The sequence below is a fragment of the Hippocampus zosterae genome, chromosome 2 (assembly GCF_025434085.1).
Source record: "Hippocampus zosterae strain Florida chromosome 2, ASM2543408v3, whole genome shotgun sequence".
NCBI classification, from domain to species: Eukaryota; Metazoa; Chordata; class Actinopteri; order Syngnathiformes; family Syngnathidae; genus Hippocampus; species Hippocampus zosterae.
The window spans coordinates 4,680,041-4,694,070 of NC_067452.1; the positions used below are offsets into that span (position 1 = coordinate 4,680,041).

Consider the following 14,030-nt stretch of genomic DNA (forward strand, 5'->3'; position numbering starts at 1 on the left):
GGATACAACTTTATTGTCAAATGTGCTGTATGTGTCACAATGTGTAACAGAATAATGCAAATAGCATGATTTGAGGCAACTGTTTAAGTCAGGGGATGATTCAGAAAAAAAATTCTGAAAAACTTGTCGAGTCCATCTCTGTGCCTCAGTGAACAATACACACTGGGGGTGAGGATGTCATTTCCCAAAGACGCCAACATACTAACCTCAATGGTTGCCCATATTAAATTTAATGTATTTGCAGACATTAAACTCAGACTAAAACTGTTAGTCGGCTACATTAGCGTCGGCTACTATAGCCTTTCTATGATGGCCCCACTTAGTCGCTTATTCAGCAATGTCCTCATGAATGAGAAAAGAGTTGCGTCATAACCAGGAAGAGAAGCTGATTCGGAACAAAAGTTGAGCACGTTGTAGCGCATATTTAGTCAATGACATGTCCACACAATTGTACGTGCACACATATATTTGATCACTTACTTTTGACATTTTAGGGAAAGCTGAGCTTCCGTTGCAGTCTTAGCGCAATCACCTCCGCATTTTATACACAGTATTCAGGGATGGTAATTTTCCGCGGATACACGGAAATCCGCCGTTTGATTTCTTAAATTGATAATTTTTGTTAATCGTCTAAATCCGTTGAGAAAATTTTAGCGGGGGTCAGGTACCTTATCGTCGAGTTTTCACAAGCTCTCCCGATCAGTCTTTCCATCCTCCGATTGTAAGCAGCCCTGCGATTGGACGTGTATGATGTCTTACTTGTTGTGATTGGTCACCTCGTCCAGGCCACGCCCCTTTCCGCTTTTTTCATCACTAGCCATTGCCATCCCTGAGTATTGGATAATAACTGTAAAAAATAAAGCTGACTATCAAGTACCAAGTACAACTTCATTGGCAAATGTGCTGTATGTGAAACATTAGTTTTTTTTACTCATTTTGCTAGCTCCTGGGTTTCATTTCTGCACGTGACTGAGAAGCGCGCCTTGACTTGCATCAAGAAATACATACTGTTCGACGGATGTAACACAGAATCTGGTAATTTTTCAAATTAAAACATCTTTCAGATTCCGAAATAAATGATATAGAAGAAATGTATCTTTTATTTTCTTTAACCCCCACATTTCCCACTCACTGCTTTCGCTACTTTCAACTCCTCCAAAGCTAAACCATATGTTTAATTTATTTACAATATCCACCGTTGCATTCCTGATTCTAACACTTTATGTTGAATAAGTGGAACAATTCAAGTCAGGTTTATTTATCAGAAAAGAGTCTTGAAGGGCTTTAGGAGTGCAAGGTTTCCAAAAATCAATGACATCCCCTGGATTAAATTCCCCCAGCTGGACAAGGAACATCTCAGAGATAACCATCCATCCATCCATTTTCCGAACCGCTTGATCCTCACTAGGGTCGCGGGGGTGCTGGAGCCTATCCCAGCAAAAGAACACATGGAAAAGAACACATTATTCACGTACTGATGGCACAGTGTGCTTTCTCTCTCTCTCTCTCTCTCTCTCTCTCTCTCTCTCTCTCTCTCTCTCTCTCTCTCTCTCTCTCTCTCTCTCTCTCTCTCTCTCTCTCTCTCTCTCTCTCTCACACACACATATGGCCTGTTCTAAACATGAGTGAAGCAGAGACATAGTTCATGCTTGTGTTCCATCTCACCTTCAGTACTATAACGGAGCAGTCCCCAACCTTTTTTGCCTCACGGACCGGTTTAATGTCAGACAATGTTTTCAGGGGCCGGCCTTTAAGACCGGATAAATACAACAAAATAACATGATAATATGCCTGCATGAAAAGTGTGATATTTTCGGAACATAATAATAAAAATGAATCATGACACGAGGAACGACCTATCTGGCCGCAGCACTCTCTGGTTGCTCTGGTAATGTTTAAACTGTCCTTCAAATAAGATAAGCCGGCAAATACAAAGTGCATGAAGAATACGGCTCACCATCATTATGCAGAGTGGGCTTAGGAATCTCTCAAACCAAAACAGTCCCAATAGGTCACATCCAAGAGCGCAACAGAGACTGAGCCAAATACAATGGCTTCTACTTAAACAGCAGACTACTAGCCCTCAGCTGAGCACAAAGTGATCTCTGGGCTCTGGTCAGGTTCAATGTGACATATGATTCAGGACCAAAATGACCATTCAACACTGACCTGTTTCTACAGCTGCTAGCCCAGCCCGTGCCTCAAGATTTTTCTAGGGCCACTGGCATAGAGCTTGAGAGAAATAGGAATGAAAAGGAGCGAGTGAAGAAGAAAGGGGAATGAGACTGGAGCTGGTGGGGGAACTGCCGAGTTTAGATGGAATACAATATATATCTTAATTTTAGATTTCAAAAGAGTTTTTGGCTCCCAAATAGTTCAAATGGCACTTAATGTGTGTGTGCACGTGCATTTTTGTGTACGTGTGCGCTGGTTTCTTTCTGACCTTCGGGTTGAGTGAACGCTGGCGCGTTTTGGCTGCTGCTGCTCAACCCGTATTGTTTTGTGCTTTTTGTTATTGTAAAGTGTCCTTGGGTGTCTTGAAAGGCGCTTATAAATAAAATGTATTATTATTATTATTAAGTTGCCAACACTCATGTAATGTGTCCCTCCTCACTTGCCGCACAGTGACACAACGGGGCAGTTTAAAGTGGTAATGTAGGAATCAAAACCGAATGTGCGAAAACTGCAATCAATGGTCACCAAACTTTATGTTGACATCTTTACTTGTGCTCACATCAACCTCTGAAAATATGAAATTATCACTCAAGTATGAGGGATTTTTAGGGTGTTTTTGCTCTTAATCTTGGCATTCACTACAATGCTTATGTCGGCAAGCCTCCTCGCTGCCCATCTTCAAAGCCCTCCTCAAAACTCACTTGTATTCTTTGGCATTCGACTCAGCATGACTTAGATTTGTTCTTGATTTTACTGTTTGGTGCTTTCTACCGCCTTTATTACCGATTTGTCTTACTGTTTATTGTGCATGTTAAATTGCTCCATGTACAGCACTTTGTATGCAACGATGGCTGTTTGAAAGTGCTCTATAAATACTGTTGACTTGACTTGACTTTACGAGAGAAATATCATCCATTAATAAATACCATCCACCATCCATAAAATACAAAACACATTTCTTGCCACATTACACAATGCCACACTTTGAAAGATGTGCCCCCAAATGGTGGGGCACAAATATCTTGTCCATGGTTCGCCCTTGGTGATGGGTCCGACATTGGTGTGGGTCGGAACTGAGAGGCACTCAATGCTGGAGCCTGTCTTAGCAGCTGCCTTCGGGCAGTGGGCGGGGTACACCCTGAACTGGTATCCAGCCAATTACTGGCCACACAGAGACGAACAACCATCCACGCTCACAATGTGGTCTTATGCCATTTGAACTACCACTGTAAAGGTGAGACATCTTGGCATTTATTGCAATTGGGGTATCTTGGGAGGAGGATCCTTCCATCTATGATACCTTTCCGAGGTTTCTCAATTTTTTTTCACCATATTGGTTATCTCTGAGATGTTTCTTGTCATTGATTTTTGGAAACCTTGCGCTCCGAAAGTCCTTCAAGACTCTTTTCTGATTAAGGGCTCTATAAATAAACCTGACTTGACTTATCCCACTTAATCACCATCAACTGTTAGAATCAGGAATGCCACGGTGGATATTGTAAATAAATTAAACACTTGGCTTAGCTTTGGAGGAGTTGAAAATAGCGAAAGCAGTGAGTGGGAGATAGTAGGGGTTAAATAAGATTCCCGCTATTACGCACGTTGCTATGACATACTGTCAAGTTTAATTTAGTTCTTACATATATCCATCCATTCATTCATTTTCCGTTCCGCTTTACCCCCACAAGGGTTGCGGCGCGTGCTCGAGGGGAACAACCTGAACCAGTTGCCAGCCAATCGCAGGGCACACAGAGACAAGCAACCATCTTAGGGGCAATTTCGAGTGTTCCATGAACATGCCCTTCATGTTTTTGAAATGTGGGAGGAAAACGGAGTACCCAGAGAAAACCCACGCAGGCACTGGAAGAACAATACAATACAATACAATACATGCTGATTTATATAGCGCTTTCACAACAGCGGCAGCTGTAACAAAGCGCTTAACAAAACAGTTAACATAAAGTAAAATAATAAACACAACACATTACATAAAACACGGACAGTCATGCAGTTCTAACCACTTTTCCATCACACGCTTTGTTGTTTGAAGCAGTTTGAGATAAAAGAGGAGAGAATCAAATCAAATCAAATTTTAAAAAAAAGAACATGCAAATTCCTCACAGGAAGTCCGGAGCCAGAATCAAACCCTGCACCTCTGCTCTATGAGTTCGACGTGCTTTCCAGTTGATGACAGTGTCACCCAAGTGACAGAATAATAACATTACACTTTTCACTGCAGTAGGAGCAAAAAATGACCAGCTTTTCCTTGTAATCTTTCGGACATTGCTGCACCACAGTCGTCCTTGCCCGGATGGATAGATGAAGACGCCATTTCATAAAATGAAATCACCAAGCACTATGGATTAGTTGATCTTGAATTGACTCGCAGCTGCTCGATTCCCATTGTCCTCCATTGAACTGAGAGCTTGCAGTTTAAAGCGTGTTTGTAAGCGTGTCTCTTTGTAAGTGCCATTTTCCAAGATGTTGTTTTGTACAATGCGTCCACTATATACTCCTATCAACACCAACTGTGGGCGTGCCTTTAGTGTCCTCTTTCACACCCACCTTTTCCACTTTAATGTCTGCAAGCTGTCACTTAGGTCCGCCTTTTCTCTACATAACAAGCATGTTGGCACAACATCAGTCAGTCAAGTCGAGCCTTCATCGAAGTCACACAACAGCATTTTGACAGATTTTAGAACTCAGTGCAGACACAAGACGCTCCTGCATTATTGGGCGCTCTGTATGTATGTGTAGATAGATAGATAGATAGATAGATAGATAGATAGATAGATAGATAGATAGATAGATAGCACCTTTCCCAAATAATTCAATTCAAATTTATAACTTCACTGCAAAGCCCTATCAGACCAAAGTGTGTCTGTTATGTTTATATCCAGCAGCGCAGGCTAAATCGAAAGTAGTCTGCAAGATGTGTGATCTACCAAGCCAAGCAGCAATAGAAGCTGTCCTTGGGAAGCTAACAATAAACGAGATCATCTTTGGAGCTGGAGGAAGCAACTTGTAAAATCTTAATTAAAAGATTGTATCGCACATGGTTTCGCATGTGAAAAATATGGAAATAATGGACTTAAAAGACACGTTTTCACAGTCGCAGCAGCGCAATAATTTACCATGCAGAGAGTAGGCGGAATGCGAGAAGTCATTTTGCTGCCAGGAGAGTATCTGCATTTTAAAAATCCACAGCAATGATTGGGTCAATGCAGCACCTGCACAAACTTTCTCGTGCTCCCAATTTCGTTTCAGTCCTCATTTTGGTAAAAACAACACCGTCAAAACAAATAGCAACATATCCTCAGTTAACCAAATCTTCCTCATGGCAACTTCCCTTGATATCATCTTCAGGAGATCCAGCGGGCAGAACAAGAGCAGTGTTCACTGAAAAAAATCTCACACAAGTGTGCATGATTGGAAAGCAAGAATGGAAGCAGTAAATCACAAGAAGCGGTTAGTTTTCCAACTGCACCATATGTTCTTGAACATATCTCTGGGTCCCTAGTTCTTTTTTTTCTGTCTCTCTGTCTTTCTGCCATTTCTCCCTCTCTTTCCTGAGATACCATTCTCTTCTTTTCGGATCAACGTCTCGCCTCTCTTTGGAGCGATGCTGCATCTCTGCTGCACTTCGGGATATATTTTTCCACGCGCTTCAGTCAGAAGAGGCGCGGTACCGCGCAATTCTTTGGTTGGGCAAATTCTCCCATCAACTTAGGTGTGTCACTCACAGACCTCCATGGAATCTCCACACACTGGATGGAGTGATGACCATCAGTGGCCGACTCGGCTGGACGGGGCGGGGCAGGTGGGGATTTGGCCCACACCTGTCCCATATATGCTGAATAACTGCCCAACGCTGTATATGTGTTCCTACTACATTCCATTGAAGGCCAAAAACAAAAACATTATATCGTGATAAATGGTGTAAGAATAAATTGATTGATTGATACTTGTAATGCTTGAATTTTGTAAAATTTCAAATTCTAGTATGTAATAAATCGTATATATTGGAAGCATTTTTCTTGCCACCAAAGTCCTTATCACAGTCACTTCAACAATCATTGAATAAACCATTATTTTAGACTTTTTCATGTGGTTTGACAGTCATAATGCCCCTCCAAGAGAAACAGTGATTCCAATGTTGCCCACGACAAAAATGAGTTTGGCACACCTGTATTAAATTATAGATTTATGGAGGGTATTTGATGTACTGCACGTGTTGCTCGGCAACCTGATCAAATCTCAATTTCCTAAGCATACGTTATGAGCACAGTATTGTGTTTGATTAAATTGCTTGGATTGGATATCTGAAAAAAGTGAATACAAAGACACACACGCCGTCAAAGTAGCCTGGAGATGAGCTGCACGTCACTGCCATAAATTCTGTATTCACGACGCAGGCTAGTTTCCCAATCAAAGTGTGCCATATTTTCTAAATAGATCAGGATGGAATTCACGTCTCGTGAAAACTCCACGGTCCGGAAATTAGGGCCCTCCTCAGACTTGACCAAATCAGGCCTCTTTGGTGATTGCACACATATTTCCAGGTCACCCATGGTGGGTGTGGCAGAGGTCTATATGGGAGAATTACATTGTCTTGAAGAAAGAAAGGCACATAAAGAACGGACTTATGCCCCTAAATAAGGCCTGAGCCATTTTCGAACAAAAATATACAATTTAACTTTATGTTGTTTCAATTTTATAGACAACACTTTATAATAATTACTTTTAAAGCCAGACTGCTGGCACAGATCATTGCAGTTGCTTATGGTTGTATTGCAGCATGACGAGTAAAGAAATGTTGAATAATTTATCGTGGCATGTGTGAAGTTAAAAAAAAATGGCAATCAGCTGATCCGAGAAAATGTTGCATGCGTAGAAAATCCTCGGTTATCTGATTGCCTTGTTTTTGATTTGCAATCTCGTGTGTCACTGAAAATTGGAAATCACAAAAAGTTGTTAAAAATCTCACAATAACTCCATTGAGGAAAGAATTCTCCAAAACGTGACTCAGTCAGAAAAGATTTGAACATGGCTAGCTTCATACTAAACTCACACTCAACAAAAATATCAACATTTCAGTTCCAATGAATGGTTTTGAAGTGTTGTGAAATGAGACATTTTGTGTTAACTGATACTTAAGCGGAACACTACTCACTAATGTGACTGAGAAAATAAAGTAGGTTCTTGAGTGCCATTCTATGAAATGTTCACCCCCACACCAGACGGTGGTCCCGGAGCTTTAAAAAATGGAAGCTATCTTTAACCAACGGGGTAAAAATAAGGCTGATTTTTTTTCTTTTTTTTTTCTTCCCATAATCCCAACGTTCATCTTTTTCCTGCAAAAGCTTGATCACAAAATGAAACATACTGCAGGAGTTAATTACATTTCCCATGCTAATAGATACCACTAACATGGTTAGAATTCATCCATCCGAATAAGACCCGAGGAGGTAATACGTAAATCCGTTTTGTAATCAGAACGAAAGATTTATGACAGAAATGGCTCAATCGCATCATGGTGGTAACCGTCATGTTTGTTTCAGGCTAAATTGATTTTTCACCGCAATCATGATGCATACACTTCAAAAGGAAACGATCAGCTTCGTGTGAAGCTCTCGACCTGTACCCAGAATGTTGAATGATGTGCACGTTTCTCCGAAATAGGACAAGAGTTCGGCGTCACTTCTGGTCACTTGACTTTTCATTTGAGATCCTATGGAATTCTTTTGCTCCTCGGCGCACCATGTGACTTTGAAATCTTTTCCCTCCTCCACCACCTCCTCTTCTGACTCATCTTCAACTTCCTGAGCCCAGTTGCCTAGAAATACTTCACCCTTCCTCCTACCACTCATCGTCATTGTCAGAGAGCAAATTTCACAAAGCAGGGGTTCCCCGCTGAGGGATTGGCTGTGTGATGAGTGACAACCTCCCTAATTAACGCCATCTCCACCCTGCACATTGGATCACTTATAAACGCCCGTCTTGTTCTCTTCTGACAATTGTTGTGCTGGATCATCTCAAACTTCTCAGCGTTTTCTCCGGAAGATTGAGATTATGTTGTATTGAACAAAAGGAAGAAACAACAAATCCCAACGCAAAATGATGACCAACGGTTAACACGTAGAATTATGCACACAATGGAAAACTATCCAAAGGAGATAGAGCCACGTCAGACGATGCCACAAAATAACAAACACACAAAATCTGAACGACACAAGTAAAGACCTTCTCAAAAGAGGAAGACAAATGTCATCAAGAACACCACAACTACTTCCTTTGACAGGAGTAAATAAGGGAAGTACTGAGTTGGAGTAAGGGTGTGACAAAGCAAACCAAACGATTACCGCAACCGGTAACGGTGGCTAGCAAGCAGTCTTCTTCTGTTTCTCCTGCACTGAAGAGCACGGTTGGATTGTCACAGTCCTCAGGTGTGCGCAGGAAGCTCTACCCAAAACGGAAGCACCGCACAGACCCAGAACCAGAGTAAATGAATTTGTTGGATCAGAGGGCATGCTCACTCACTTTCAATGTGCATACACAAATGCTGTTCAACATGTATTCAATGTTTGGAAATTTAAGGGAAGAATAAAGGCCGGAATATCATTGTCTAATATGCAAAATAGTAACCACAAAATTTAATTCAAAAAGTTGACTTTGAAAAGCCTGCGCAATTCTCTGGCAAACGCACACACATACGCACAAACACGCACACACACGCTCCTGCCCTTCATCTGCAGAAGTGGTCTTCAATGAAGTGTGAACAGCACATTGCAACGACCAATCCCCTTCCTCCCCTCCTTCTTCTCCTCCCTCTGTTTTCATCTTCCCTGGTGTCACCCCAGGGAGCTGCAAGAAGAATCGAGCAGAGTGCCACACTCTGAGCCGAGCACAGGAAGCAAAGTGATGGGAGAGTTAATGGGAGAGAGCAAGGTCTTTTTTTCCCCTCTTGCACCAACCTTTCGGCACCCTCAACCCTCTTTAACCCATCTATTATCATGTGATCACAGGGACCTTTTAAGATGGGCTCCGCAGCAGATTGTGACATCGGTTGCCTTGCCGAATTTGCGCGCATCTAAGTGTGCCGTGAAGCAGGTCAGACTTGATGTGCTCGGTGTCCCTCAGCGAAAAGCTAAAAACTCTCACTCATAGTAACCCACCAGAGAATTCGAGTTTGTGTGTTCGCCACTTCCAACATGGCAGAATCTCAATACGTGTATAATCAATAGCAATGTCCCTTTGATCGAAATGAACTGTACCACTCGAAAAACCTATGAGATTGCACCATCAGGAACAGGTGCCAATTGCATTTGAACCGTTGTGCTCCACAATATCCAAAAGGATTCCATCCTGTGCAAACTGGAGGTTGTGGTTTCACGCCTGAGGCGTGACGTCCGTGTGTTTGCACCTTCTTTTTAAATCCAGCATTCCTTGCTGTCAGTGCCCCTCCTCGCCTTGTCACGATGAAGCAAATTATGCCAGCACACTTTGTGGGGAAAGGGGTAATTAAAGTAATGAGATTTCTTTCTCACGGCACCGAAGCATGCCAAGCACACGCAAGTGCATAGTTTGCTGTTCCCGTTTTCATTTATTTGGCATTTGTTTCTAAGTTTGTCATTAATGAGCTCATAGAAGCAGTTTTACTTTCTTATACTCCCGATTACAAAGAATGTGGACTGGAGACCATATTTGTAGTCTTGACTAATTTTTTCCAATGCTAGCTCCCCACGATTCCAGGTGTGTGCCTGAAAAACCTTCTACCTGGTTCATCTGTATTCATTCCTACCCATTCAGCGCCAATCACGCCGCCAGTCATTCGAAAAAAAAAAGGTCTCCCCGCTCTGCTTTTCCAATATGCATCCTGGAAAACCGACCTGGTTTTGCTCATGGCGATTTATATGCATTAAGAACCTCTTTGTGTTAATCATCTGTTGATTCGACTTTTGGACATTTGTAAATGTTGAAAGTACCAAATGCAGTTGGACTGTTACATGATTTGTTTTTGTTTCATTTTCAATAAATTCATTGAGAAATGAGTTACTGTTGATCCAGCACCAGATATCAGACATCTTCCTTTTCTCTGTGATGTCAAGGTTTTGCCTTTGAGTTACTAAAGGTCCTCTCTCCATTTGTCTTTCCCGCAGCTCCTTTGACAGACAAGCCGCCAAAAATCCTCTCCCCGTCCGAGGGCCAAACCAGCGCCATTGAAATGGCTCTAGGTAAAGAAAGACGCCGCATGCTAGCACCGGTGCGGTACATTTTGTGTGGGAATTATGAATTTGCCAACGGGTGGGTAAACTGTCATGCTCCACTGGGTCACCTTCTGTTTACTCAAATGGAATGAATCGACAATTAATCCCAGTGCCTCTTATGAGAAACCATGGCAAGCTTGATTACACATCATGTGGCTGCCTTTGACTGGCATTCTTCTGTCAGGAGTTCCTGGGAAAATTCCAGCTCATTGCCTTACTTGAAACAAACAGCCTTTGCAAAAGAGAAAATAGGTCATGGTGGATCTCCCCCCCCCCCCCATTTCTGTGTTAATAGGCGTAAAATGTGGCACTTCGAAAGAGGGTGTAGATTGCTGTTGCATCAAACTAATGATGGACGGAAAGCTCTTTGAAATGTTTTTTTTTTTAATTCATGTCGTTTTGATGAAGCGTTTTAAGAAAGATTATTTCAACGTGGCCAAAGAAAAGATTTTTACTTGTTGCCTCCACCAAGGACAAAAGACAAAAAAAGCAGGGGATTTATGTTTTGGTCACTGTGGTTAGTTACGTAATAAATTAGTTCCCAGGATTACGCATAATCTGTATCAGTAATGCCCACAAAATTTTAGAGGCACAGATCTGAATAGTTGAGAAATTTATTTTCACAGTCCGCTTGGATTGACACCAAATGTGCCAATACAGTGAAAAAGAGTTGTCTTGTTTTTTTTTGGGGGGGGGGGCGGGGGGTGATCCAATCAAAGAGCAAAGAGTGGTGAGTGTGTGAAGCAAATGACAAACCTTGAACCGATCTCATGGAAGCTGTGTAGAATCTTAACCTGCATAACCTTTTCTTGAGTTGATCAATTTCAATGATCACAGCATGGGTACCCTCAGCAGCTGATGCAACGTTTGGCATTGGGAATTCACTGAAGCTAAAATTTTCAGTCCTACAGATTCTCATTGATTTGTTGTGATTCTTGTTGACAATATTCTGGTAGATGTGGCAGAAAGCTCGACACATGTAATCGATTTTGGTTCAGATAAGCACCGCAAATAAAGAAAGGTCAGCAAGTCATGGCTATTGCTAGCAGCTTTTGAATGCTATTCTGTTTCTGCTCCTCAAAATAATTGCCTTTTTTTCACCCTGGCCAAAACTTTAACACCTCTACTTTAACATTGAGATGTTAAAGTCATAAATGGTAAGTTTATGAATAAAATGATTTTGTTATCAGCAAAAGTCAACACAAAAACACAATTCCTCATCTACTGTTTTGATATCTTTCACAAGCAAACAAGATATTCTCTCGAAATGTTGCAAAGCGCTGCATCAGCAACATCGGTTTGGGAACTTTTGGATCAATATTACATGAGGGTATTTCTTTCAACGCCCTATTTCTTCCCTTCTTCAAAGTTAACATGCCTGGAATGTCGAGGTGTGAAATGTGGTCTTGTTAGAGAAAGGAACAGGTCATTTGTGATGAAAGGAAACCCCTATCAGTATTTAACAAAAATGTTGCAAAGAGAGTGTGTGAACTCTAGAGGAGGTTCATTTCATGAGAATATTTGCTAGCATGTTGTTCCCGGGATCTGTTGCAACCAATCATCTAGTTTGGGGGTCACTGCCCCGAGTGCTCCGACCACCACAGACACGACTGTCACCTTTACCTTCCAGGCTCTCTCCAGCTCCTCTCTGAGCCCATTTCTCGAGTTTCTCGTGTTCCTCCTTTCTCCTGTTTCCATCATTTGGGACCGCTACATCCACTACAACGACTTTCCTCTGCCCTTTATCTATGATCACGATATTCTGTTTCAATTTTCATGAACATTTTTCACTTGGGGCAGTTATTCACACATAATCTCTCATACAATATTATTGTCCATCAACAACTTCTCACTGTCATTGCCCACGTGAGAATCGAAGTCACCCGGCAAAACGAGGGAGTCCCCAGGAGGAGCGCCTTCGACTCTGAGCTGCTGTTTGGTGCATCAGCACAAACAACAGCCAGGACCCGTATCTCCCCCATTCGTAGCCGGAGGGAGACTACACTCTTGTCCACCGGTGTGAACCCCAATGTAAAGTACTGAGCCCGGGGGCAATGAGTATGCCCATACCTGCTCAATGCCTCTCACTGTGGGCAACTCGAGAGTGGAAAGAGTCCAACCCCTCTCGAGAGGACTGGGACCAGAACCCAGGCTGTGTGTGGAGGCAAGTCGTACAATGTCAGAACTTCCCTGCCTCGCACACCAGCTCGGGCTCCTTCCCTGCAAGAGAGGTGACATTCCATGTCCCTAAAACTAGCTTCTGTAGCCAGGGGATCAGACCGCCAAGTTCCCCGCCTTCATCCAGCTCACAAAGCGCCCGACACCTTTGGAGTCTCCCACAGGTGGAGGGAAGGAGGACCCATGTTGCCTCTTCAGGCTGAGCTTGGGCAGGCCCCATGGGTGTAGAGCTGGCCACTAGGGGCTTGCTAGCGAACCCCACCTGTAGGCCTGGATCCAGAGCAGGGTCCCCACAACCAGCATCCGGGCAAGGAAAAATGTATTCCAAATTTCTCAATCATCATAAGGGTTCTACGAGCCGTGCTTTGTCTGGTCCCCCACCTGTTTACCATGGGCCGAAAGCCACAGACAAATTACCTCCTCGGATCATTGGGACACACAAATGCCTCCACCACAGAAAGGCAATGGCTCACGGGGGAGAATTTGTAAGACTTATTATTCCTTACTTGATTGGAGCGTGCAAGATGCTTGCTCTTATTTCTGTTTATGATATGTTTAGGGGTCATAATCTCAGGGAGGTCCCCAATTTCACTTTTAATGGATATAGAAAGTGACTGATGGCATTGTGGTTCACTCAGCGGACTTGTGCATGCTGCATGGGTTCCGTATCCACTCAGTGACGACGTGCTTGTGAGGATGAATTATTGTCTGTTTCTTCATTTGCCTTGAGTCTGACTGCCACCTTTTGTCTGCCAGCTTTGCCAGCTGGACCAAAGGCTCCATCTCCCTGTGTCCCTGAACAGGGTAAACCGGATGGATAGATGTTTGGAAAGCCCATTTGAATGACCACAGCACAATAGACCATGAACATGATGGTTTGCTTCTGACTATGCGTGTGGCTGGTCCAAGATGTTTCATCCGTGCCTGGAGTGTGACCTTGATCGGGGATCTCTTTGCTTTTGCGGTACTCTTCTGGCCAACCCCAGATTATGCATTCACAGCTGTGTGGGTTTTGTTTGTGCAACAGAGTAATAGAGTGGTTTCTGATGTCCAGCCAGAAAGCTGTTGAGCAACGGTATTAGTCAAGGACAAGTTTGCTTGTGGTTTGCCAAGTGGCACAAGTGTTTGGAGTGTAGGTCTGTTTTTATGTTAAGTTGCAGATACATCGCAGTCATCCTGTTTGTAGCTGGTTGATTGGAATTCAACATTTCGGAATGTCTGTAATCTACTTCAAATTCTACCGATAAAAAGTGCGTTTTGGCTTCATCGTCAGCTTTTTTTTGGCAGAGGGGGTGTGGGGGCATAGTTTTTTCAGATTACTGTATACTTTTTTAAATTTCAGCTTTTGTATAATTCATTGTTGTCACACTTTGTAGGAATGTGTTTTGCATTTTGTAAATATATACCTGT

The 14,030-nt window shown here is 42.7% G+C and overlaps 3 protein-coding genes across 7 annotated transcripts in view; all 3 read left to right on the top strand.

The window, feature by feature from the left end:
• The window catches only part of LOC127596358 (interleukin-1 receptor accessory protein-like 1), a 268,134-nt gene that overhangs the window by 177,356 nt on the left and 76,748 nt on the right, over positions 1 to 14,030 (top strand). For all 4 annotated transcript variants that reach the window (XR_007961441.1, XR_007961442.1, XR_007961443.1 and 1 more), the window contains one exon: positions 10,335 to 10,409. Coding sequence is in view for 1 of the 4 variants with exons in the window: in XM_052058749.1 (XP_051914709.1) it covers positions 10,335 to 10,409 (75 nt within the window). In the remaining 3 variants the exon portion in view is untranslated. The remainder of the gene's footprint in view (positions 1 to 10,334; positions 10,410 to 14,030) is intronic.
• The window catches only part of LOC127596382 (probable G-protein coupled receptor 34), a 281,249-nt gene that overhangs the window by 137,873 nt on the left and 129,346 nt on the right, over positions 1 to 14,030 (top strand). Inside the window, exon 1 of one of the 2 annotated variants that reach the window (XM_052058804.1) lies at positions 2,430 to 2,580. The exons of the other annotated variant lie outside the window; for it this stretch is intronic. The gene's annotated coding sequence lies outside the window, so the exon portion shown is untranslated. Of the gene's footprint in view, positions 1 to 2,429; positions 2,581 to 14,030 lie in introns of those variants that run through there. 2 annotated transcript variants of the gene reach the window in all.
• Positions 1 to 14,030, top strand: part of LOC127596401 (uncharacterized) — a 158,576-nt gene that overhangs the window by 73,149 nt on the left and 71,397 nt on the right. The window lies entirely within an intron of this gene.